Source organism: Sparus aurata, chromosome 12 (genome assembly GCF_900880675.1).
Source record: "Sparus aurata chromosome 12, fSpaAur1.1, whole genome shotgun sequence".
Lineage (NCBI taxonomy): Eukaryota > Metazoa > Chordata > Actinopteri > Spariformes > Sparidae > Sparus > Sparus aurata.
Window position 1 is genome coordinate 14,205,966 of NC_044198.1, and position 26,518 is coordinate 14,232,483.

The 26,518-nt window shown below is 41.1% G+C and overlaps 2 protein-coding genes across 3 annotated transcripts in view; one reads left to right on the forward strand and one right to left on the reverse strand.

Moving 5' to 3' along the window:
• On the reverse strand, positions 1 to 18,070 carry mrrf (mitochondrial ribosome recycling factor). Its single transcript, XM_030435690.1, has 7 exons — positions 17,941 to 18,070; positions 14,313 to 14,486; positions 14,012 to 14,164; positions 9,071 to 9,189; positions 3,242 to 3,333; positions 1,061 to 1,220; positions 1 to 777 (listed from the first exon to the last, which is right to left on the reverse strand). The coding sequence occupies exons 2-7, from the start codon at positions 14,482 to 14,484 to the stop codon at positions 700 to 702; spliced, it is 774 nt and encodes a 257-aa protein (XP_030291550.1). The 5' UTR covers positions 14,485 to 14,486; positions 17,941 to 18,070; the 3' UTR covers positions 1 to 699.
• Positions 18,058 to 26,518, forward strand: part of rbm18 (RNA binding motif protein 18) — a 15,187-nt gene continuing 6,726 nt past the window's right edge. The window contains exons 1-4 of one of the 2 annotated variants that reach the window (XM_030435691.1): positions 18,058 to 18,420; positions 19,348 to 19,461; positions 24,716 to 24,842; positions 26,135 to 26,221. In XM_030435691.1, the coding sequence (XP_030291551.1) occupies positions 19,355 to 19,461; positions 24,716 to 24,842; positions 26,135 to 26,221 (321 nt within the window). In that variant the 5' untranslated portion in view covers positions 18,058 to 18,420; positions 19,348 to 19,354. The remainder of the gene's footprint in view (positions 18,421 to 19,347; positions 19,462 to 24,715; positions 24,843 to 26,134; positions 26,222 to 26,518) is intronic. The other variant, XM_030435692.1, reaches the window with a different exon arrangement.

Below are 26,518 nucleotides of genomic sequence, written 5' to 3' on the forward strand. Positions count from 1 at the left end.
CACATTGTACAAAGCAGTGTTTTCTTTAATGGAGTCCATCAATAATGTTGCTTTCCCGACTTTATTGTTGAGAGAGGGGCCGTATTATCAATCCTAGACATGGGCAGAAATTAAAAGTTTTTTCTTCTCAAGTGCATTTTTTAACAGACTTCGAAATCAATGCGAAACAAATGTTTGGCAACACTCTAATGATATCCTGCGTCTCTGGAACAAACTCTCTCTCCCTTTTCTCGCTTGCTCTCGCCACCAAGACAAACCCACAGCCAGTTTACATTCAGACGGGTGCGCTTGTTTTATATAAACAGACAGCCCTTGTGGCAAGGGGTTTGATTAGGAGGAGGCTCGCAAATCCCATTAAAAGTCTATTCGTCCCTCGCTCGGTGTTTGTTTGAAGACAGGAAGAGTAATAAAGGAGGAGGGAGGTGACTGGCAGTCTGTCGCTGTTGCTGTTGCTTCCTTGCCAGTTTATGCTTATGCGCTGACGGTTAAAGAAAGATATCACCCAGCAGCGAGGAGAAGACCTTTGCCAGGGATTTGGGCAGGAATAAAAAAAACAGCTCCCTTTCGAACCACCTCCTCATCATGATTGAGTCACTGTTTGTTACTAACACGATAACAATGACAGGTCGCTTCTGTTTTGGTGTGTCCATCTGCAGGTTCAGCTCCACCCGAATGATACAGCAGAAAAAATCGTCACAGTCACCCCAAAAGCTCCTTGGACTTGGCTGCAAGCTGTTTGTCGATGTCCGCTGAGATTTTGTCTGACAATTGCTGAATCTGTGAAGGCGGAGGGAAAAGATGGAAAAGTGTTAAACTATTTTGAATTCACCTTCCAGTAAAGGATGACATTATATGGCTGCAATGTGACAGAACCCAACTAATGATTAATTTCTCACTTTGGTGCCCAGTTGGCACTTACAAAAAGCAGTAGAAAGCACTGGCAATTAATTATTAGGAAATGAGTCATGCTTTAGCTATAATTTCCCTTTAGCTTCATGAAGCTCAATGAAACTCACTGTGTTTTAGCACTGCTGTTTCTTTCCCTCTCCCTGTCTCCTACCTGTTTTTCTACAAGTCGTATGGTGTCCTCCGAGTGTCCTTCCTTCGCCTTTTTGATCTGCGTGACAGCGTTGGATCGCACTCTCCTCAGCGAGTCTTTTGCCTTGTTGCTTAACTGTTTGGCCACCTTGGTGAGGTTCTCTCGGTATTCCCGTGTCACTCTGCAGGAAAGCAGAGAAGAAGGTAGGTAAAACTTCCTGGGAGAGCTCATCCCATTATGAAGATATCAGTGTTTCCCACACATTCATTTAACTTGGGCGGCAAGCCACCCAGATCTATTAATTGCCACCAAAATATATTTGGTGATTCATTCAAGCATTTTATATGTTTTTTTACTTTTATTGTTTAATCTGTCCGTGAGAACAATGCCATCCACAATCTATTACGAGGTACACAGCTGTAAACACCGGATATGATTAGGGACGATATTAGCTTAACTTAGCTTGACTGATGTCTGTGGGGTACATGTGCATGTACAATAAGAAACTTTTTAAAAGGTTGTTAAGCTCTCACTCTTGACCACATATTCTTTACTTAAGTAAAAGTAAGTAAGTATAGGCTCTGACATTGAAATCTTGTTTTATAAACGTAAAAATGATCCCTCTGAACGACATTTCTGTGTAAAGCTTACTGAACCTCGTGTATATTTATACAATTCAAAGACTATTGAACTTAAAATTCAGAAAAGAGAATAACAAGCAAGTGGGCTGCAGGGTCTCTGCAGATACGAGACACTGAAACGCCTTTTCTCCACAATCTAGTCTCCCTCTCTGTTTCCATCTTTTACATGGTTTTGTCTTGCTACGACAATACCATAATTTAAACTGGGCTAAACATTCACCATAACTTCAGACTGCACACAGACACCTAACCAGAGAGGGTTAGTCTGACTCTTTGATGGTACTGTATGGAAAACAGAACAGAAAATTAACCATGCAGAGGCAAAACAATGTCCTCACTTGTGCAAATGAGAGTCTTAAGTGCTTGTCAGCATCAAGTCTAATCATTTTAGTTCTGACTTCTAACGGCAATCACTTCCCGAGGTCTCAGACCAGAGCTGAAACATCCGTCATCCCGACAACTTTGCATTCACTTTGCATTTGTTAATCACTCAGAAAATCCTACTTCCCATTTCACTCTCCCTCTTTGTCCCTAATTGGCTTTTTTTTTTAGTTGTTTTTTGCCTCTGGGACTATTTGCAAACAATCCAAGTGCAGCGTCTATTTACCGCAAACAATACGGCCTAATTACTGATTCCAGGGCCAATCAAGGAGCGCCTTTTCTTTGGAAATGCAAATTGAGGCTCGGAGCGTGCCGAGACTGATTGCAGGGGGAAAGCAGTCTGACTCTTGTCTCCCTCCTCTGCCAGACTAACACCTGCTGCTCCACATACACACACACACGGACACGGACACACACGGGTACGGACACACACACACACACACACACACGGACGCACAGAAACACAAGCCGGCATTCATGCGTGTGTACTTACATGCACATGTGTGTATATGTAAAAAAACATACTGTATATACTTGCAGAGTGCTTTGGTGAGTGAGTGACGGATGGTTTTGTATGAGACTGTTTGACTTGGCAGAGAGACAGAGGGAGAGAGAGGGAGCGAGAGAGGCCCACTTAGAACAGAGAGAGAGAGTGACCTGGCCCTCACATCAACACACCGGGGGTCTCTATACATCTACATACAAAAGTCAATAAATCTGTCAGTTACAACTCAGGCGAGGGGATTTATTGTCAGGGGGAAACTCAAAACCATGAATGAAACTTACTGTAAGTTTTAACTATGATCATTTTCACAATGTATTAATTATTTCATTGATTTATTGTTATTAAGTCTGTAAAATCTAAGAAATAATGTCACCTGTCTGTCACAGGTTAAGAGACCATAAATAAGATGTTTCAAATGAGTTATTTTGTCTTAACAGACCAAATGCTCTAAAATCTATCGATAAAGATTTTGTCAATTGAGTAATTGATTGATCAGATCACTCAATCACTTCAGTGCTTACAAGAGTTAAGAAAACATGGAAAATGTAGTAAAACAGAGAACAACTTAAAGAAGGAGTGTGAAGAAAAAAAAAATGCATGAAAGTGTTTCTGCCCTTGAGAGGTGTGTGTGTGTGTGTGTGTGTGTGTGTGTGTGTGTGTGAGAAAGAGACTCACTTGGGAACGGGCACCTTGATGATCGTCCCATCCGCCTCTGGGTTAAGGTTCATGCTACTCTCGCTCAGGGCACGGGCAGCAGCCGCTGTAGCCTGGGGGCACAGACACACACACACACACACACACACACACACACACACACACACACACACACACACACAAATATATGAAAGTGTGCTTTCACCAGTGTGTAAATGGCAAAGCAGTGCTTCAACTGCAGGTAGTGTCCCAGCTCCAGCTGGCAATCATTAAGGTGCTGTGGTGTGTATGTACTGTGTGTATGTGTGTCTTTGGCTGTGGTGTGCGTGTGTGTGTGTGTCTGGGGAAGCCCATGCAGTGTGGAAGTGCCTTGGGCCACTGTCAGCGCTCGGCCCTATGGGACAGGACTGAGAGGTTGCAGGGCAGGGCGTTGACCTGTGGTGACCTCACTGGAGAGTCTGCTTGTGCTTGTGGATGATACAAAATCGACAAATGTTCAAGTTCCTTGTAGCTGCTTTAATATATTCTCAAAGATAAAAGCAGCATTTTTGTTTGTTTCTGAAGATGGGAAATTTAAGCTGATGGATTCAATGACAGAATAAATGTACGTGCATGATTTAGTTCACTTTAACAGAGAGTTGTTCATGTTTCTTGTAATGTGGTTCAGATTTGTCATTTAACCAGCTCATTACCTATGTGGGAAGAAAGGGAGGTCTAAACTCTGCAGGGTTTAAACCACGTTGGTCGAGGGCAGAAGTCAACACATTTGGAGGTTAGAAGCATTTAGGTCACACATGTTGAAAGACATTAATATGTCATGGTCTTTTGGCAGGCGCCATTTTTATGACATTTTGGCATGGTTAAGGGGCAATTTTTCAGAACAACTGAGCCCATTTGGGTCCGTTCTTTTTATTTATGTCCAGGGATAAGCACTGAAACAACTGCATGTTGCTGTGTGAGCGCGTCCTCATATTCCTCATATACTTTTTAGGGAATTAAACATACACTTGCTTCAGTTCTCTTTGGATAAATATATGCATTAAATTTAATTTAATTTATGGAACCATGTGCCATTTACCAGAAGTCCTATTACAGCTGGAAAAAACACAGGTAAATAAGAAAATGAATGCTGGCTGAATTCTATTTATCTGCTTCAGTTTCAGGGCCCTGGTAATGTGTGTGCTTGGCTGACTGTCAGGACTTATTGGACAAATGAACAGAACAGAGTCACTGTTAATGTTAAAGTAACACCTGTGCTTTTCCTTCCATGACACATCAAAATGTCGCTTGCCATTTTCCTTTCTGCAGATACAGCGATTTTCTCGATTCCAGTTAAAATCAGGGATCATCGTGCATAACACTGTACATGGTGCAACCGATACAAGATCTGATATATTAGACACATTTTTTGTGATGATCAAATGCAAAAACGTATGTTTCTGATCATGCAATGAGGAACTAAATCAACAGAAACAGATAGTGAGAACAGTCCAGGCTTTGGAACAAGAACATTTTCCTGCAAATTTGTCAAAATTGACTCGAAATGAAAACATCTGCAGAAAATTCCCTTCTCCTTTGCTGTTGTCTAAAATGGCTTATTGAGAAAGCTGAAAAACGCGACTGATATTTCCCAAACACCATCTGTCATCTTTTTCAAAGGACGAAGATAATCAGAGGGAAATGAAAAGAAGAGAATTACGTCTTTTGTGAGGAAACAAGTGATCCAGTGTCAATGTGGACACTGGCTGGAGGGGCAGCTGTGCTTGTAAGTGACAAAGACGCTGTTGAGATGTTCTGAGGAGTGTTGGTCTACATTTGCACAATATCTGATAATGTCAGTTAATTAATATAGTGGCTTCTTTGGAGTTGTATTTGTTTGGCAGGCAGGCGAAAGAAGAAGCTTGCATGTTGACGTGAGTCATCCATCAACCCATCAGTGCAGCACATACTACATTAGAACCAGAGAGCTTCAGTTAAATAGTGCATACAGATAAAGCGGGAGGAAGCCAAATCCTTTGAGTTACTGAAAACAAAGTCACACTCCTTGAACCAATTCTGCAACCACATGACAATTCCCTTAGCTGAGCTTTACAAAGTGTGCAAATGTGCAATGCAGGGGAAAAAAAGCGCATAACATTTCCCTTTTTTTTTTTTTTACTCCTTTCTACCCTACTCCCCTTTCTCAACAGCTCCTTCTGGCCTTTTCCGCTGGGGGAAAGAAATGGCAGAGAGATTAAAGGGATTTATTTGTGCGCATTAAATGAATTCATGAAGTTTTTTTCCTTTGTTGAAGTCATCCGGCGCACAGGGCCTCTGGTTGCTCTCTTTGAGCGTAGGGTGATAGATTCAGCCCATACCTATGTTTGATTGTTCTCAGCATCAAATTCATCAGCGTTTCCTCTCTCTGACGACCACTCTGGTGGTTACGAGGGGAAAAAAAACAACAAAAAAAAGAACAGAATTTCTCTGCAAAGGCCAGGAAGGTTCTGGTTAATATGTTGGGAGAGGAAGAGAAATTACACCGGAGTTTCACATCAAATGCTTGACGGCACCGCTTCAAAGCAAAAGAGGCGAGCGGAATGTCGGCGAGCGTCCTGAAGAAAACACTTATGAACGAAGTGGTGGGATGCTTTAACATGCACATACGCACACTCATCCTTAAACACACAAATTACCCTGTGATCTAAGCATGGTGGTAGTTGTTGTTAGTTCCACTGTGCCCGTCCCAGGCTACTCTTAATGAATGAATGGAAAACAATGGTAAGGCCTCTGGAGTGCCTGGTAATGGATAGGCATCATTATAAGCCTATTAGCTCTGGGTACTGAGGACCCACCTCTGTGTGGGACATGGGTAACGTAGGGCACAACGAGGTATGTGTGTACGCGCATGAGTGTGTCTGTCAGTGTGTGTGGTCTGTGGTCGGAGTTTCTGGGAAGGAAATAGACTCACTGGAAGACCATTCAGCATGATTCAGGTTGAGGACTGGATTTCCAGATTTGAGATGCTGATAGATAGTTAGATTTGCATGTTGTTTTGTGTTTTTGGTTCAAAGGAGGACAAAGAGGTGAAACCACACCGCTCAGGCTCACAAAAGGGGAAAATAAAAGGTGGTGGAAGATAGCTGCGACAACAGGTGGTTCTCTGAAGAAACATTCTTCTTTTGAATGTCATCCATGCTCAGAAAGAACGGTTAATATGATCTTGGAAAAATACATTGTGGACATGCAGGTCTGTAAAATCTGGAGCGGGTTGCCATATCAAGTTAAACTGGCAAATTTAAATTTCTAAAGAATATCAGTTGTATTTTGTATCTTTTAAATTAACCTTTCAACTTTCCTAACCGTGTCTTACACTTAATGTATTTATCTATATTTTTTTGCCATGCTCGCAATTTGGCTCTTAAGTATCTCTACACTACTGGATATACTACATCCAATAACAAAGTTAAATTTTCACATTTCATCTACCACCATCCTCAAATATACTCTGTCTAATACCTTGGTTAATGATCAAATACATGCAAAGCTAATGAAATCCCATCACCCTCAGCTGCACATTGTTTATTGCTAGTGAGCAAATGTCCAAATGCTAAGCAACCATGATGGACAACATTATGCTTCCTTAGCATCAGCAGATTAACGTTATCCCTGGAAGCCTGTTGTTGACATTAGCTTTTTTAGCTTTAAAGGTACCCTGTGGAGATTTTGACCACTAGCAGCGTTATGGAGCAATATTTTTGTAAGTGGGTTTTGGGTTTGTGCTGCTCTTGTACACAGTATGTGCACTGCTCTACAGGTGGCAGTCACATGCCATGATATTCTGCTATTAGGGGTGCAAAGACTTGTAAACTAGTCGATAATGACGTCATCCCGTGTAATCCACGGCATGCAATGCCACGCTAAACAATGTTTCACTGTAGCCAATTGAACTAGCTCACAGTGAGACAACTCACTTTTCCCAACTCGTTGATGCATTGACAGTGCACGCGCACTTGTGAGCGGGAACAGGAGCAACATGGAAGCGGCTAAAGTGGCGCCAACGCAAAATGAAAGGTCCAAAGTTTGGGAACATTTCATCCCGAACACAACAAAGAAAACGGTCACTTCACAAAATTTGTTAGATGAAACCTGCGCATCATGGGGCCACCTCAGCAATGCATGAGCATTTGAAGAGGAAACACATTTTAGTTGTTGTTGTTTTGGCATTAAGCAAGGCAACAATAGTCTATATCATTTCGGTGAAGGATCATGACAGTTTAAAGAGTTTGTCTGACAATTTCCATAGATGGCTTTATGCAGAAAAGCAGACGTGTACTCCTCAACAAGCAACTGCTCTCACCGAGTCGATCCTTAACATGTTGGTCAAAGACATGAGGACACTTTTCATGGTTAACAGGGAAGGATTTCAACAAATGATTAACCAGTTTAACCCTGAATACACACTGCCATCCAGAAGACCCTCTCAGATGGTGGAAGGAAAATGAGGGTCGTTTTCCCGCTCTGTCTAAGCTAGCAAGGTCTCTTCTGTGCATTACTGCAAAATCCAACCCAGCAGAGCGAATCTTCTCTGCAGCTGGAAATATCTGCTCTCAGAAGAAAGCAAGCCTCACTCGAGACCACTTGGAAATGCTGAATTTCCTCAGTATGAATAAACTGTGATTGGCCTGTCGCTTCATTGAGTTGCATCTTGCAACTCTTGAATCTTTAGACCAGAGAATGTGTGTTTAACAAACTGTTTGTTATGCATGCTGATTGTTATGCACAAAATGCACTTTTGTTAAAGGAAAGAAAGTTTAAGTTTTACTGCTGCCACTTAAATAAATATGATAAATAAGAGCCATTGTTTTTTGTGCATTGTTTTTCATAATCTGACTAGTCGACTATCAAAATATTAGCTGCAGCCCTAGCTGCTATACACCAGAAAATTTGCCAAGTAAACATAGATATAATTGTATGTTAGCATCACCTATAAGGTGGCATCATTCATGATTTATATCAATATAAACTGCCTTCAGTTTTCAGGTGGTGCATATGTTTTCTTATCTTTATGTCCATCATTCCTCATTTTACATTTTCAAACTGAAGTTATGTGTGTGTCTTTGTCACACTTGCACCACAGTATACACACAAACTATTAAATATATGTATATTGGTTGTATCGTGAGAAGAGGAGCTGGTATGAAAAGCAATAACAGAGTGAAAACAATGTGCTACCTTGAATCTTATGTCTTCAATATGGCTAATGAGTTCTAAGACAACTAAACCATCAGTCATAACGATTATTGATACATGATTATACCAGACCACCAGAACTTCTGGACATAGAAAGCGAGAACCGCTCTCATGGTCAAAATTTCTTTCCGGAGCTTTAATAAGTACAGTGTTGTATCATCTAAAAAGGAAAGGAGGGAGTGAAAAAGGAGGGAAAAAAAGAAAAATAATCCATTCCTTCTCAACCTGGGGGTATAATGAGGTCATTTCCTATTCTGTGTCAACTCACGCGCAGACATCACCACATCTCAGTGCACGCACACACAGAGTTGAGGCTCTTGTTGCTATCTTTCACCCCAGAACAAAGGGCTCCCTGAGTGATCAATCAATTAGCATCTGAGCTGGAGAGAGAGAGGCAGGTCAGGTTTCATTCAAACAGAGATGTGGGCTCAGAGCTCTGTCTTGGCTCACTTTTCCCTCTGTGAGGACCGCCTGTCCGTCTGTGCTGTGGATTATTTTATAAGGCTTTTGGTTACTTGTCTGCGTGAGACAAACAGATAGCAATTGGGAGAATCTGTATGTGTGTGCGTGTGTTTGGCCATGTGTGTGTGTGTGTGTGAGTGTGTGTGATCGTCTTACCTCTGGGAAGCTGCTCATGTTGACCATAATGACCTGAGGTGATTTCATGGAGACCTGACCCAGCTGGTTGAGGGGAAACTTCCCATCTCGAGTCGTCACCACAATGTGATCCAGAGCTCCTACACAAATACATATAAATCAGATTGTTTATATACTTACTTCTTTTTACCTACAAGGGACTTTTTTTTTTGGCATCACATAACTGCTGCCAAGTGTACTGCGCTCACTCAATAGATATATAGTCTCATATTATTATTGTGATATGAGACTATGTATCATCTAAGATTCTGGATTTCGTTACATCGTTGTATAGCAGAGGTGTTGTCTTTTCCTGGTTTTAAAGGCTGTATTTTTGGTAAAGTGATGTGATTTTCTGATTGTTCTACTCTTTCCAGACTGTTCTACTTGTTTGAATTGTTATTATATCGGCATTACTGGTGATTATTTATTAAAAATCTCAATGGGTTAACATTTTGTGAAAATCTCAACTGATCCCTGAAATATTGTCGTGGTATCAATATAAAGGTGGCTGGTCAAAGACATTTCTGATTTTGTTGCTCAGTCCTAACAGTCCTATGAAATGCTTTTGAAGAGATGTCAAAATATCAGGATACATATTGAGTATCATGATACGGCCTAAAAACATTGCAATATCAAAATAATAATAATTATTATTATTATTATTTCAAATTATCTACATTTCAAGGACATCTACAGTTTAAGTAGTTATTGTGATGATAACTCCTACTTTCACTTGAGTTAGTGTTTTTTGAGTATGTCTTAAGTAAAAAAGGGAATATCAATATATCAATATACTGCTTTCAGATGCATCTTATTCTCATGGATCAATATCGGCATCAGCCCCAAAAATACAGCACTGGCCAGGTTGTGGTAAATATTGTAGAGTTGGTGTGATGACTCTGTTTCCATGTAGACCGACTATAAAGGGAAAACATGGAGTCACTCATTCAGTCAGACACACACACAGATTCACACATAAATAGAAAGACAGAATGATCAGCAGAACAAAGCACAGACGGCGTGAGTGAGTGAAAATAAATTAATGCATTTGTGACCACTGAGGCTGCTCCATGATGTCGCTCCTCACTGTCAACTCTGAGAAAAAGAAACTAAGTTTTTGCCCACATACTGCTGAATTCTGTCCTCTCCTTCCTTCTCCTCCTCTCTCCCTTTACTCCCTCACTCTGTCCATCCACCCCTCTCCCTCTCCTCCATCTGGCTAACCTCAGACGCGGTTGTTTCCTTCTTCTCCACCTCTGCCTTACATCACCCGCTCCCTGTTCTCACCCACTGGGGACTGTGCTGGAGGTGTGTGTGTGTGTGTGTGTGTGGAAAAGGGGGGGGGGGGGGGATTGGGGGGGGGGGTGATGGGGAGGTGAGCCAGTGGTGTAATTTTTCTCTATATGACCTATAAATCATATGATTTCAAAAAGGCACAAAAACAGGGGATTAGATGCAAAATAACAAGTTCAAATAAAAGTTTCATATGATGTGATGACACTGATGCCTTTTAACAAAAGACTGCAGCCTGACTCAATTAATGTCTACCTGTCTTCCAATTATTCTGTCTCTGCTTGACTTCAAACATCCATTAGTCTGCAAGCTGCCCGTCCCGCTGTCCATTTCAAGAGTGCCTCTCTGTGTATATGCTCACCGTTCATATCCATATCTGTGACCTCCTGCCTACCTGTCTTTGTTACCTGTGCACTGGCATGACCACCTACACATCTGCTTGCGCTTGAGTAAGCCAGAAAGACAGAAAGTCATTTCTTTAACTACAAAGACGGAGGGTGCAGCAGGGTAGCAGGGTTGAGAAAGCAGAGATAGAGCAGAGACAGGCTCAGAAAGCATTGACTGCTCTATGTCAACATATTACATACACTGATAATATGATAGATACGTTATACATTTACTCTATACTTTCAAATGTGCACTACTCATTTTTTGCTTTTCATCTGACTTTATACTCTCGTGGTCACAAAGAGCTCACAGGGAAATAATTGGTTGGACTTTTTCTGTCGTCAAAATCAGACAGTGAGTAAAGTCAGTCAGCAGTCAGCCTGTTCAGCCGACATGTGAATAAACACGTTTATTTTAGCTTTAAGATACACATAGTAAATGTGTCATCATAACATGGTTAGTCCACGTTGTATTTTTTACACATACTAGCGAAATTTAGCTAGAAATTTGACCAAGACCTAGGTGGTCTTTGTGCAGTTGTTTTGGTCTCCACCATCTCCTATATAGGATATATCTGGCTCTTTAGTTCCTAAATACTCCACTACGGGCACTAACTTTGTTTGTCTGTTGTTTGGTGCTAGAGAGGTAGCACATGGACGTTTTTTTTAGAGCTTTAAGATGCTTGAACACAGTGTGCATAAGAGTAATTAAAAACAGAGAAGCTGAAGGTTGTAAAACCAAAACAATTAGCTGAAAGATGCTAAAACGTAGAAAAAACTGCAGAGTCAGGTGATAATTATCTGTGTGTTCCTCACTACAAGTGACCCTTTCATATACAAGATGTAATTTGCTCCTTTCTTATTATAAAAAATATCAATTATGGCAGCTTTGACGTGCTATACTGTCTCCAGTAAATGTAAAATTCATTTGCAGTTTTACTGGGTTTTTTGTTAGTTTTTTTTTTTTATGCTAGGCTAAGCTAATCAGGTGCAACCCTTACATTGAACATAAGCACATGAGAGTGTTATCAATTGTATCTAAAGCAAATGTGTTTTTGTTTTCCCAAAATGTCTAACTTTACCTTTTAACTCCCAAACTTTTACCTACAAGTAGGAAGATGTGGTACCTGAATGTATTTTGAGGTATTTGAAGGTATGTTTTCCCTGGTACTAATGTTAGCAGTACTACTACACTCCGTCTTGACAAAGTTTCCATGGAAACAGAGCCAGTTTTCGTGCCAGATAACCCATCTGGGAATACCCAGAATGTGGTGGTCTTAACATTGATCCCTTCTATGTGCATCTATATTATAGTCTGCTGTACATTTTGCCACACAGAAACAAACACATGCACACAAACTGTAGGGCAAGTACATACAGTCATATCAACACACACACCCACACACCCACACACACACACACACACACACAAACACACACACACACGCACACACACACACACACACACACACACACGCACTTAAGCTTAATGAGAGCCAGATGAGAGGTTCATGGAACAAACACACACACATTCAGACAACTGACGTCATTTCATTCCACCATCTCATCTCTCCTGTCAGCTCTAAGTCCTGCTGCCTCCCTGGATTACTGTGCAGCTGGACAGAAGAAAAGAAGAGATGAGGATGGAAGGACCGGAGGAGAGCAGTGAGGGAGAGAGAGACGGAAGGAAAGAAGATGGCACTGACAAGAGAAGCAGGAGGAGGACTGAAGAGTAAGAGGAAGGGATGAGGGGACCTCTTGAAACTTCTTGACCTGTGAACACATTTTTCCCTGTGGGTCAATAAGACATTTTTTATTCACAAGTGAGACAGAAACTGAGCATATGGTGTGAGCGGAGGCCAACATATAAAGCTGGGAACTGTTGGAAAAACAAAAGAAAAGAGTAAGTGATGGAGAGATAAAGGGTCCAGAAGATCCAAAATGACTCAGACCATGAAATTGCTAAATGATGAGCGGAGGAAGGAAACAGCTAAAGTGAACAAGATGAGGTGTTCAGAATAAAAATCAAGGTTGTTAACGCAGATCAAATGTCAGAGAAAGAACACTTTCATCTGAAGAGGAAAAAAAAATAGTAAAAGACACTAAAAGTTTGAAGTCTGATTCTGGCAGCTGCCTCCTCCCTCAGGAGCCTCTGTTATACACCCCACCCCTCCCTAGAGCCCTCTCCCATTTGTTAGAACCCAGAGGCAAAGGGTCAGGACCTGGATATAGTTCAGGAAACTGAGGTCAAACCTGGGTCAAGGTGAGGTCACACTGCAGGCTCACTCTCAGCCCTTAGGCACTTTGTCAGGTAGATGCAAACAAAGAGGAACACTTACTGACCTTTATCCTAAAGTTAAAATGTGCCTGTGGTTCCCGTGAAGAAGAAGAGACCTCAAGTGTATAGTGTATGATCTGGTTGAAAACAGCACTGTCAACGGTCAATGCGTGATTCATGTATGTATCTCTTGTGTTTTTTTGGTAATTAATCTTTTTTTTAATTCAAAGTAGAAATCAACAAATAAGGAAGCCAACATGTGACATCAGCACTTGGTGATTCATGCACATAGTAATGTTTTGAGGTATCTCATGGTTGCAGCCAGATGCTGAAAGATGATGAATATATTTACTCTGGACAGAGGAAGTGGTGAGCCAAGTTTGTAGGGATTTTACCGAGGAATATTCTTTGGAAAAATTGGATTCACATTAGTTTCGGTCTGGTTGGACTGCCGAAACCCATGACATCACAGCTGTACCTTTGAAGAGCAAACCTGCAGAGGTGTGTAGTAATGACTTATATTTACTGTTACATGTCCATGAGTAGATCGATTTGTAGTAAAGATTATACTGCCCTTTTCACTGTATACACTCAGTGTTGCATCTGTGTTGAAATTCAAATTCAGGTCCTTTTTATTTATAAAACTCTGAATGATACCAGAATTGATCTTGGAGAACTTTTATAGACTATTACCTAATAATCTATTGGAGTTGTTTGTATCAAGATTAAATGACGAGGACTATATAGGGACATTTGATGTCTAAAGTGCATACACACACTACAGATGTGCATCATGTATGTGATAAGCAGTTGTGTTTTAGTATGTTCTTTTGCTCTCTGTAAGGTGACATTTTTAACTTGTTTTCATGTATTTTTTTGCCTTGATAGTAACTGTTCAGTTTCATACAGAAGGGCGTACAAAGACACAAAGACAGACACATGCGAGGGAGATAAACTGAATACCTGGCGAGGTTCGGATGCTGAGGTTGCGTGTAAAGTCGTCTTTGAGTGCATCGAGAACAGCTCTCATGTCCGCCTCCACTTCATCCAGACTGATGATGTCTTCCACCAGCGCTGAATTAATATTCACCTTAGCCGACTGGCCCTTTGCCTTGGCTTGGAAGACGAAAAGAGGGGAAAGAAGAAAAGCAGTGAGGGAAGAGTGGAGACTCTAAAACAAATATTAATCTGATCAAGTAACCCACACTGATGCGAGCAGAATTGCAGACGCTGAACTCATGTGAACCCGAGTCTCCTCACTGACCTTTTGCTTTCTTGGTGGCATAGAGCCTGGTGCATGCAGCGGGGAGGGAGCAGGTGTCTGGGTACAGAAGCGGTGGACGGACTCTGGAGGTGGCCACAAGGGGACGCCTGACCTGTCGCACCAGAGACTGACACAACAGCGGTCGCAGCAGGTTCAGACGATTCAAAGCCATAACTGTCAAAAGAGAAGAGGGTAAATTGAGAGAGAGTGAATGGAATTGTTGTTGGAGGAAGTGTTTGTTGAGTTTTGAAGGACAACATTGGATTTAACTTGACTTTACTCACAGATAGGTTTGAAGGCTTCTCTGATCATATCTATTATAATGTGGTAATAGCCCATGTCAGCCAGTAGGAGGTGGGCCTACATCTTGTTCTAATGTATGACAGTGCCAGACCATGTGTCTTTCTCTCTTGACAACTAGATTATAGTCATTTTCTCCAAACAAGGAAAGAAATCGAGCCAAACCAGTCAACGCTATATTTCTCTGCAGCCAACACTCATTTTCCAGTTTATTAGGTTCACCTGACTAAACTAATTCAGTCTCATGTAACAGTCCTACAGTAAATCCAACCGTTATGAAGGCCTTTGAGGCTGTTTGAGAGAGAGGGGCTGGTTCATCTTTATCATCATTTTGGAGGGTTTGGTGATGTTGAATTGTATTGAATTATACTCTATGCCCCTTAGTTCAGTTGGTAGAGCGGGTGTCCAATGTACAAAGGCACTGTCATCGCTGCAGCAGCCCCAGGTTGGAGTCCTGGCCAGGGGCCCTTTGCTGCGTGTCACCTCCCTCTCTATCACCACTTGGCAAGTCATGATAACTACTTTTTGTTGGTCAATATATTAATGTCCCAAAATTAATTATGATGAATGATTATATTGTCAATATAAATATACATTCAGATATCCTAAATAAGTAAAAACCCTATGCGTAGGAGGTGCGCCCAGGTCATATAATGTTATGGAAAACCCTGCTAGTTACTCTGTCCTCATGTTAAGACAAAAGGCATCAAGAAAACTTCACAGCAAGAAAAGCACAAGGGTGATTAATAACATTAAAAACAAGTGCATTCCAACTTGTTGAGCTCATTCCTGGTATTGTGCTTTTTGGCTCTCGGACATGAATTATTGGGACACTTGGTTTTCCTGCTATGACAAGTCAAAACGTCCACTGTAAAAGGTCTGTTAATTTCTTGACTCATAAATGAATCATTTGGTCTGTAAAATGGTAGGAAATGGCACAAAACCGCCTGCCATACTTTCTGAAAGGCAAGGGAAATGTTTTGATGCGTTCGACTGACTCTTTAGCACTTAAAAATGTTCTGGTTTTCATCACAGGAGACAGTGTAAAAGACACAACCTCACAATGGTGAAGGTGAAACTGGGAAACCCATGGCACACTAGCTAAAACAAATAAATAAAATACATTAAATCATGTTTCATATTAAATTGATCAACGGCCACTGGTCAGCGGTTTTAAGTGCTCGGATCTTAGACTGTGCCTCTCATGAGAGGTACAAAGAAGGAAAAGAGGCTCTAAATCATTATAACACATCGCTGCTGCTTCTGTAGAACTTCCTGCACTAAACTCTACAGGCTACAGTATGTGCAATAACACAGTTAACACTCTGTCCATGCACAGTTGTTTGGGCATTCCTGAAGGGGAGCCATTCAAATCATACAACAATATGAGACCAACCACTCCTTTTCAACGGTCCAACCACCTCCCACCACGCAACCTGGCTCTCAAGTGTGAACTGTGTCAGTGAACCTCGGTGAACACACAAGCACAGACAAACTCTGTGATATCGAAGCCCACAGACACAAACACGCGCTAAAGTTGGTCTTTCACAGTCAGTGGCTGTGAACAGCTCGCTGTGTACTGCAGCCTGACTGACATCCTCTATTGTGTTTGGTGTGTATTTGTAACTGGAAGCAGTGAGGAGAAAAAAATCAGACCGCTGCATTAAAAACAGTGTATTTATAAATGAGAGGAACTTTGGAAATGTTTTTTTTTTCTGTAATATAATACAGAATTTAGATTTTTTTTTTTTTCAGTTCCAAGCAAAATGTAATGAAATTCTATTGACTAATGAAAAGCTTAAGATTTTCTGTTTTTTACAGATAGATTCTACCAGTTTTATCTATGCATATTATGCTCTATATGCCTTAAAATACTATCTCAAGACAGCCAGAAGTATACTAAATTGCTTTATTTTACTCAAATATATGTACTTATTTTGCCAGAAACAAACAAAAAAAAAAAACGGTGTCCATAGTGTTTATCCAACGCTGACTCCAGATACTAACCTAAATCCAAAAATATCCTTTACGACAATATTTTGGCTAGACCGTGTGGACCACCACCTACAACACAAGCCCATGACAGGCATCCGTGGCTGGCAGATTTCCTGACAAGCTGATATGATACAGTTCACTGTGGCAGAGCAGATAGGCTCAGATGTGGGATGGTGACGGATCTCTTTAGAGTGGAAGTCAAGCAGAAAAAGCGAGGCACAGGTGTTCAATGGGATACTGTAGCCTCATATCCTGTAGATTTCACACACAGCAGCAGCTGCAGACACACCTCTCCTTCTTCCAGTGGCAGAAGCCAGCTGGAGATCCCGCATGATCTCTCACTCATCGGCACACTTTATAGTTTGAGCAGAAAATAAAACACCGGAGTATTTGATGATGCTCTGCCACAATTAACAACAACTGCTCAGGCTGCTCATACTGAGCATTTTCAATATCAGTTAACCTCTCAACTGTTTATTGTTTAATTAATAAACAGTTTGTTCGATAAACTGCCAGAAAATTTTGGAAATTATGGTCTTGCCCTCCTACAGCCTGAAGTGGCATGGACATATTTCATTTTTTATCCAAAGCCCAAAGATATCAAAATTACAATGTGATGAATGCTCACATTTAACAGATTGACAGAAGTTGATTATTATTTAACTGATTATCATATTGGTTGGCAACTCATTTAATCCGTCATTGAATTTTTGTTCTGCTCTATCTCACTCACTATGATAACACAATTTAATTAATAAGTGTCTTCATATGGGAACCCATTGCATCCTTAATAAGTCTGATTTCTATCAAGATCAACCCTGAAAAATGAAATTAACACTTTAGCTTGACTTGTTATCATCATGCAGGGGCTGCAAGGAACAATCAGTAGGGGAAACTTGATATTTAAAATTCTATATTAAACAATTATTCCTTGTATATTTCTGCCAACATGATGTTTTTAGGTTATAATCACTGTTCTGTACCATTCAGCCCTGCAAGTGGCACCAGGTTGATTCGGGTTGGCGTTTTTAACTGAAACTCGGGTAGCATCTGAAACACAAGGCTGTCGAGGCATTTACTAACATTATATATTACCAACAGGACATGTTAGTTGTAACTGACTGGTGTTAACACTTAATGTCAGTTAAGCTATGTGAAGGTCGCTGTGATGGGGCGTGCATACAGCGCTTCTTCGCCCCCTTATGTATGCACTTCGGTCAAAGCTAATATAAACTGCCACCACGTAGTTTATAAACATGCAACAGCTGCAGACTTAAGACACGCCACTGCGAAACACGCCTTCAACTCTACACAACACAAATAAAACACCTACTTTCAAGTTTACAGTCTCCACAGAAGCATGTTAGCTAGGTAGAAGTCACATTTGACATATATTTCGTCATCAACACGCGCGGACATAAGCGACGTCCGGTTTTGTGTTCGATACTGTACATGGCGTACTCCGAATGAGCGGGGTTCCTGCCTGAAGCGTCAAAAGAAGCTGTCTCGCAGTAGGAAGGAGAGAAATGCGGGAGAGACCAAACATCAAAACGAGTGCCTCCTCTCGATTCCACTGCCAGTTAAACAATCTACACCATCACCCTGCGCCTTTGTTGTCAGGCGGTAGCAAGGCGACTGTTTATCCTTCGAGCTAGCTAGTCTGGTCAGTTTTATAGAAGGAAAATATAATAATTGCTAAAGATGATCAGTATTACGTTTTGACGTAACAGAATCGTCCCGAAAGTGGGATTCGTAGCAAATAAAGTCGAAGACTTAAGTCGCTATTGAAGAGGAGGTTCTACAGACCGAGGAGGTAAAGTGATAATGCTACTATCTCAGCTAGCTAACTGCTAGCAAACCACCGCTCGTCCGAAACGGACTATTAACCGTTTAGTGGAAAGATTTGGCTAATCTCAGCTGAACATCTCACCAACTGGATGGCCGAGGTTAATTTAACCGTACGCGATCGATCTTAACCAGCAAACAGTAACGTCACGAAGATAGTCAGTCGATCAACCTGCGGTTAGCTAAGCTAATGTTAATTGGTAGCAACTCAACCTTATCTAAGAGGAACCTTAGGGTTTTTATTTTTTATTTTTTTGCCTTAACAAGACTCATGTGTTTAACCAACACCGTGGAAAAAATTGATTTGCCCTCAACATATTTCTGTTTCTGTTTAAAATAAGTCTACATTTTATATATCGTATATTGACAGTGTGCTGACACTGTGACTGCTTATCAAAGTGTTTTGACCACCGTCTCACTCACTCTTTATAAATGCATGTACAGATAAATGATATCTATAATGACATTTGTAACATGGCACAACATTTAGGTCAGTCTGTATGTTGTCAAAACAGAAAAGCGAGAAAGCAATCTGTCAAAGTGAACTGAGAAATGATTATGAGACTTTTATTAGTTCATTTAATTTAGCATATTAGAAATTGTTGAACCATACATTCTTATGTAGGGTTTGATGTATGATCTATCCAGGGCACTTACCCATTAGAAAGCATAGATTAAGAGTCTCCACACGGCCTGAGAATTGAATGTCTTGATACAGTAGGTGAAATGGGTTATCAGATCTGTTCCAGATGTGTTTTGATCAATCATGTTAGGCACAGTGTTCAGAGAGGTACAGCCATTGAGCTCAAAACAATCCCAGTGGGTTACACGCTGACACAATTGTTAACTCATCTCTGCTTTTTCTTTCTCTGTCTTTTGTTCCTGCCTCCCACAGAGTACACATGTCGTCTGCAGCAGGGACAGTGGAAAATGCCTCCATCATTTCAGAGAGTGTGGCCCATGACGGAAACCGCTTGTGGATAGGCAACATTGATCCCAAAATAACAGAGTGAGTCCATTACCGGGTTTCAGCCTTGCCCGCATGTCTTCCCCCCCCCCCCATATATTTGAAAGACGTTCCCCTCAGCATTTTATTTCTATTATTTTACAGACTTTGACTGTATAATGAGTGTGTGCCTGTTGGTAATATATATGTTTCAGATGAGATTGGAGCTGAAACTACCTGTGAGACGTTATAGTAACTGCGACCTGCAGTTTAGTTGTCACATTTTAAGAGATTAGTTCTTATTTGAATGAAAAACAAATACAGATTTCGCTACACAGATACAAATCTCCAGCCAGCGGAGTGAAAAACAAGATCAGTATTTGATTTTAGCAGCAGCAAGTGTTGAATTTGAGACATTGCTTCTAAACTTGCCTGGCTCTGCCTCATAGAGAGGCTATGCATTGTGTGTGCATAAATGATTGATTATCGGTGAGCGTAGTGTGCGTTTGTCGCAGGCTGAGACTGAGCAGACAGGGCTGGGTGTGTGAAAGAGAGGCAGCGAGGCGTGGAGACCTGCTCTGCTAAGGAGCAGCCATCATTCCTCACTCACCTGCCCTGTTTACTCTCTGTGTCAACCTGTGTGTGTGTGTGCGTGTGTGTACAGATGTTTAAGTACACAGTTGATGTGTTGGTGGCAGCTGGTAGTGGTGCGGGCTTCAACACACTGAGGTGTCTCTGTGCATAATTGCTCACTTTACACATCATCATATGTACATGCTAGCATCGTCCCCTTGTTGCATTTGTGTTGAGGGATGCATGTGCAGTTGAGTGTGTTGAGTCTTTCAATCCCTAGAACTCTGAATGTGACCCCTGCATATATTGTGATGGAGAGAAGGTAGTTTTTTTGGGGGTGAGGGGTGTGCTGGTGTGCCATGTGTGGGGGCTGCTGGAGAGTGTATGGGCTGCAGCTCTGGTGGGTGTCTAGACAGGCATTTCCTTCCCCTTCCCCTGCTCTGCTCTACTTCTCCTTAAATAGCCCACTGCTTCACAGCATGGAGGAAAAACAAGAGAAATGCCCGTGGCCCCTGGTGCTGATTGGGAAGATTAATTAGCTCCTGCGTAGCGCACAAACGCAGTATTCCCTCTGTTTGTCCCGGTAAGCCGAATCAAAACCCAGTGTAGAGGAGGAATGCAGACCGCAAATGCAAGGTGCTAAATATGAGTACGTGACACTAAATTCATACTTACTAAGTAAGTACTTACTTTTTTAATGTGCTTTTTTAAACCTTATTAAGACATCAAATTGCGTACATAGGTTGGTTGCTTAGTCAATCATTCAATACTAGAATTTAGAGGTTGATGGGTGTTTTACAAAGTATCGTTATGGTAATATAAACAGTGTTTATACCATGTTAACTTCAGATGAGAGTGTTATTTGTAGATTATGAGCATGATAAGGCTGTTGGTCATAGTATGGCATGAAGATAACTGCTCCTCTCCCGAAAGCATGCCATCTGTATTTTGCCTGTAAGCACGATCGTTCTAATTTGGCAAGCTGCAACAGCAATAGCCGTAACTGATCATCTGAGAGTCCTGCGCATGTGATTATCCCCTGACAATATCAACAGATTGGTCATTATTATATCAGCCCTTAAGATTCCACTGTGAGTCGACCTCTACCGGGATGTGATCGATGGTTTCTTTTGTATATTGCAGTATTAAATGGCGGAATGGCAACGTTTTAGAGTTCTGATATTGTCATGTTTTGGCAGTGTTTGTTGTTTTAGTATTTTGGAGTCGTCCGGTTCTGCTCTTGCTGGTGAAATATTAGATCAGTTAGGAAGTGGTGAGGTAAGAAGACTCGCTGTTTCACTTTATGTAATGTGTCAGAAAGAAGTATTTTGGCATCAGTGTGTGTGAATGGTAATGGTTATGACTGATCTCAAGTCTTCAGAAGCTTCTGTTGCAAAATAATTTCCTCCCATTTGAGAAACGTTCTCTTATGAGAAAACGGCAATCCTCTAGCTAGAGCCCCTTTAAATGCTCAGTGAAGACGTGAAGCCTGCCCGTCAAAGGACCAGGAATTAGTCGGACTCTGAAATGATCTCAGAGCTTAGATGAGCATCCTAAATCATATCCAGTCAGATTTTTCTTCTTTCCATTACCTTGCTCACACAGCAGGTGTAACTGGAGCTTTCAACACACATTCGTGTTTTTTGTGCTTTTGGCTGCTCGGGAAGGGAATTTCTCATTAGTGGTAATCCATCACCGTCTTCCTCTTTCAAGCCTCTCTGGCCCTCTTGCCACATTTTAAGTGGCGTACCTGGAAGTTGTCATGTTTTTTTTGTATTAAAGAAAATCGCCGTTTTAATGCAGATTAATATGAAAAGAAAATATGATGATATTGCAGATAGCTGCCACGCCAGAGAGTCAAAATCTTCCCCCTCCACCTCCTCTAAAGTTTTTCCCCTCTTGTCTGCACTTTTCTGGCCCGAACCTTTTTGTCTCATCTTTTTCTGGAGTGGACTCACACCTCCCCCTCTTCCTTCCCTCCGTCCTTCCTCTTCTTTCCTTCCTGTAACTCTTGTATCTTTCCTACCTGGCTTCTCACCTCCTCTCTTCTTTTGGCTTCTCCTCCTCTTTCCTCTACCTTTCACCTTGCTATCAACATCCCCTCTCTGAACTTTGCTCTCCGTCTGCCCCCCCCCACCTTTCCCTCCCTTTCCTCCCTCCCTCCCCTCTCCTCCTCTTCCTCCGGCGGTTTTTACAGCCCCCAGGAGTAGTGGTCCATTGTGGCTCAGCTCGCTAGCATCCAGAAATGTTCTTAGAGTCTCATTCATTTAATGTCTCTCACATAAACACACATGCACAAACATAGTATGCAGTTATGGGAACACACAGCAGTGTGATATTTAGTGTATTCCAACTTTTGATAGTACCTGCATTTGACTTGAATAACTGCTTTTCTCATATTCCGGTCAGTTTCAGGGGTGCATGAAATGAGAAGGCAACCTATTTGAGTATGAGAGTGCAGAAAAGCACATACAGGTAATTATTTTTGAATGGAGGGCTTTCTTTGTAAAGGAACCACGTGCTAGAGGAGCCACCTTCACATGGGAGCCTTGCAGGGTGTTGTCTGGGAAAAACAGAAATTCTCCCTCGCCTGAAGCCCTCGAGGGAGTCATAGAGGGGGGGAAGACATTAGTACAACCTGTAGCTTAAACCCACACTTCACCCTCCGCGTCCCATGTCGAGGTCTATTCATCACACATAAATGCGCGCTTGCACATTAACGTCATACAGTTCCATCTTCGTGGTGACACGCGCAAACACATAACTGACCTCAGGATATAAAGAAAAAAAAAAACTATCGAAACAATAAAAGGATGAAGCATCGATTCCTCTCGAACAATTGTACAGAACACCTGAGGTCACCGCGAGGCCTGGACCGTCACACATGCAGGTACAGTCACCGAAACAAAAACACAGGAAGCTGCCAGTTGGTTCCTTTTGTTTTTGGATTTTGTTGTTGATGTCTACGGTTTAATACACTTTAATAGAGGGCGTGCTGACGTGTCACACTAGGAGGAGCACAGATTTAGATCCTAAAATGAATGTTTACGGAATGCCATTACTGTTGTGCCTGCTGGCTCACTGTCACGTCTCACTGGGACACTTGAATAGAACAGATTCATCGGTAGTGATATTAAAAACACCTGTGCTTTTCCTACAACGAATGGCCAAATGTGTGCTGTGAAAAAAAAGCCTGTTGCCACGTGTGTCAAATAAATCATGTCCTTTTAGTAATGTGAATTAATTAAGGAACATTCGTAATGGGATACATGAGCAACTTGTTTACGAAATTCTGTCGAAGAATAATAACAGAAACAATCACCAATTTTGAAGATGTATTTATCAATTTAGTCATTTGTTTGAGCACAACTGCCAAATGTTTGCTTCTCGAATGTGAATATTTGCTGGATCAACACTGTTCTGTGACAGTGAAATTAATATCTGAGGTGAATGTTTGAATATCAGACCAAACTAGTAATTTGAATATATCAACTTTTGGCTCCTGGGTAATTATGATGGTAATTTTTCACTACTACATTTTTCCGAAATAACCGTGACATTGGACAACAATAGTTCTGCAGCTAACCATCATTTTTCATTGTTGATTAATCATTTGATTAATTTCTTGATTAATCAATTAGCTGTCTGATCTATAAAATGTCAGAAAAGTGTGAAAAATGTCTATCATCTCAAGGTGGCGTCCTCAAAAGTCTTGTTTACCCAAAGATATTCAGATTACTTTCAAAGAGAAGTTAAGTGAGCAAAATGAAATATCTAATTTTAGAAGCTGGAATCAGATTATTTTGACTTTTTTTTTTCTTTAAAAGAATAACTCAAACCGATGATTTGATTACTAAAATAGTTGACAATTAATTGAATAGTTGACAACTGATCGATTATTTTTTGCAGCTCTTGTCAACAGTGAAAACTCAGACAATCCCCTTTTTGCACTTAAAAAAAAAAAAGAATAGTGCACCTTTAAATTAAGAGCTCTGACAGTTCATGAAGTGGAAAAGCACCTGCTACTCAGCATGTGTTGGAAACATTCAATCAGCACCTGAGCGTTTACAGTAATACAACAGCGACCGTAGTCTACAGGTGACCCTAAACCCGTTGCTCTTTTCCTCACTGTCAGAACAAGTCTTTTTCCCATGGCTGCTGCTGGTCAGTGACACGCAAACCTACAAATCCTCACAGCACTGCATAGCTCTACAATGACCACATATCTATGTTCATTCGTAGCTTCACAGTCCCAGGCAGCCCCACACAGTGAGTGGATGTTGTTTGTGCACAGCTCGGCGCTCAGGGGGGATTTGAGGCTTCCTCTTTTTTATTCCCTCATTGTCCTGCTACTGTATCCTCAGCATTGTCTCAATGAGAGATTTACTGTCTCTGGGCTGCCACACCAGCTGGTCTGCTGCTAAAAAGGTGTCACGAAGAGAAAGCTGTCGTTCTCATTAGCCCAGAATGACAGATTCACAGACTGTACAATGGCACATACAGTGTATAGAAAGATCTATGTGTCTGCTTCATAGATTTGACCTACAATATACTTTGTAGTGCATTTTGTTGACCATCATGGAAATGTTGGATAACAGTTAGGTCTGATGAGTTAACTGAATAAAAATGGGTTCCCTCCATTCTTATTTAAGAATACTTTACATAACAAGTACTTTATTCCTCTTCATCTGACCCTCTATTCTTCTCCTTTGTGCTCTCTCTCACATGATCCCTCTCTTGGCAGGTATCACCTGGTGAAGCTGTTGGAGAAGTTCGGCAATGTGAAACAGTTTGACTTCCTGTTTCATAAGTCTGGGCCTTTGGAGGGACAGCCCCGAGGCTACTGCTTTGTCAACTTCAACACCAGAGAGGTAAATGCAAGATGATGCTCACATTAAGATTTATATGATTTATATTTTCTTTCTCCACGGAACGTATTTTTGTAGGGATGCCCAATATTGGATTTTTGACCATTTGCCGACCATTCCTAATTCACTAATGACGCTGGTACTGATTCATGCCCATATTTTTTTCCTCACCTAACTGCAGAGAGCATAAAATCTCTCGTATTGAAATTAAATATATTAATATATACCTACTCTAATCATGATGGCCGATACTGACTGACGATGTGCATCCTTATATTTTCATGAACTGACGGTGCAAAGTCAGATGTGTGAAGTGCTTAGTTTTCTAGTCATGCTTATCTTACGTGTTTATCCGCAAAAAAAAAAAAATCTCAGTATGTGTGCCAAAATAATTTTGTGATGTAGTCTTGTTAACAAAGATCACAATATTTTCATTTTAATTGATACAATCCTAATTCCACAAGGTACCTGCATCACCTGCAGCATGATTAATATTAGGTCAATATAGACTTTTCAATGTCGATGTAACGCGAAATGTATTGTTGTGGATCTGTGTGTCATCCACTCTAACAGACAAATACATTTTATCATAATAAGTCCCTTTATCTCAAATGGACTAATCTTCATTTGACATGTTGGAGCAGTTGGGACCGGACTGTGTGTCTCACTGATGTGGACTGTATTTCTTAAAAAAAAAAAAAAAAAAAGCACTTAAAAAGGACCCGCTCACAGGTTCAGCAGGCAGTATTTGTTTTGGAGTGAGTCTGGGGATCGTGATAAGCATCTAGTTTCACAGCTAGTGTCTATCAGTGGGATATGAAGCCCTCCCAAAAGGATTATACAGAGGAAGTGTGTGTTTATCTTACACACTCATGCACACTTATACACTCACATACACACACAGAAAAAGTACTTTATTAATACAATTTAACATCAAAGCCACTTACTTGCTTGATTAGACAAAACTGCATTATCTCGCACTGCCTCTCTCTCTCTCTCACACACACACACGCGCGCGCGCGCGCGCACACACACGCTTGACGCACACACATACATGTCCGTCACTTACGGTCTGTCTGGAGGCAGAGTGGCACATCTTTATCTATTATTGTTTCTGACATCTCTCTATTGTGAAGTCTAATTATTTAACGACTTGGTTGCAATCATCAAAGCTGATTTTTAATCATAATTGTAAAAACCCTTTTCCTATTTTTTCTTCTTCTTCTGTGTGTGTGTGTGTGTGTGGTGTGTGGTGTGTGTGTGGTGTGTGTGTGTGTGTACGTGGCTATCTGCAGGAGGCAGAGAGGGCGATTCAGTGTTTAAATGGGAAGCTAGCTTTGTCCAAGAAGCTAGTGGTGCGCTGGGCGCATGCACAGGTGAGGGTAAGTGTCAAACTTTGTTCTTTAATACTTAAAATCTTTCATATCCAGATGCTTCAATGAATGAAAGCACTTGATATTTGACTTATTTTACATGCACACCAATATTCCACCATTGTTCCAATTTATGACAATATTTAGAATTTGTTTCAAGTCATGTAAACAGCAGGTCCTGCTGGGATATTCTGAATTAGGCCTTATTCCGAATGTCACATTTTCTGAAAAAGACATGTGGGATATTGTGGATATTAGTCAGGTTTTAGAAACTTTGTGTACACTCTTTGGCCTCAGTTGAAGTTT

Coding starts and splice junctions, on each gene's coding strand:
- mrrf (XM_030435690.1), bottom strand. CDS start 14,484: ATGGCTTTGAATCGTCTGAACCTGCTGCGACCGCTGTTGTGTCAGTCT. Junction 3,334..9,070: donor ACATGAGCAGCTTCCCAGAG/GTAAGACGATCA, acceptor CTGTGCCCCCAG/GCTACAGCGGCTGCTGCCCG. Junction 1,221..3,241: donor ATCAAGGTGCCCGTTCCCAA/GTGAGTCTCTTT, acceptor GCTTTCCTGCAG/AGTGACACGGGAATACCGAG.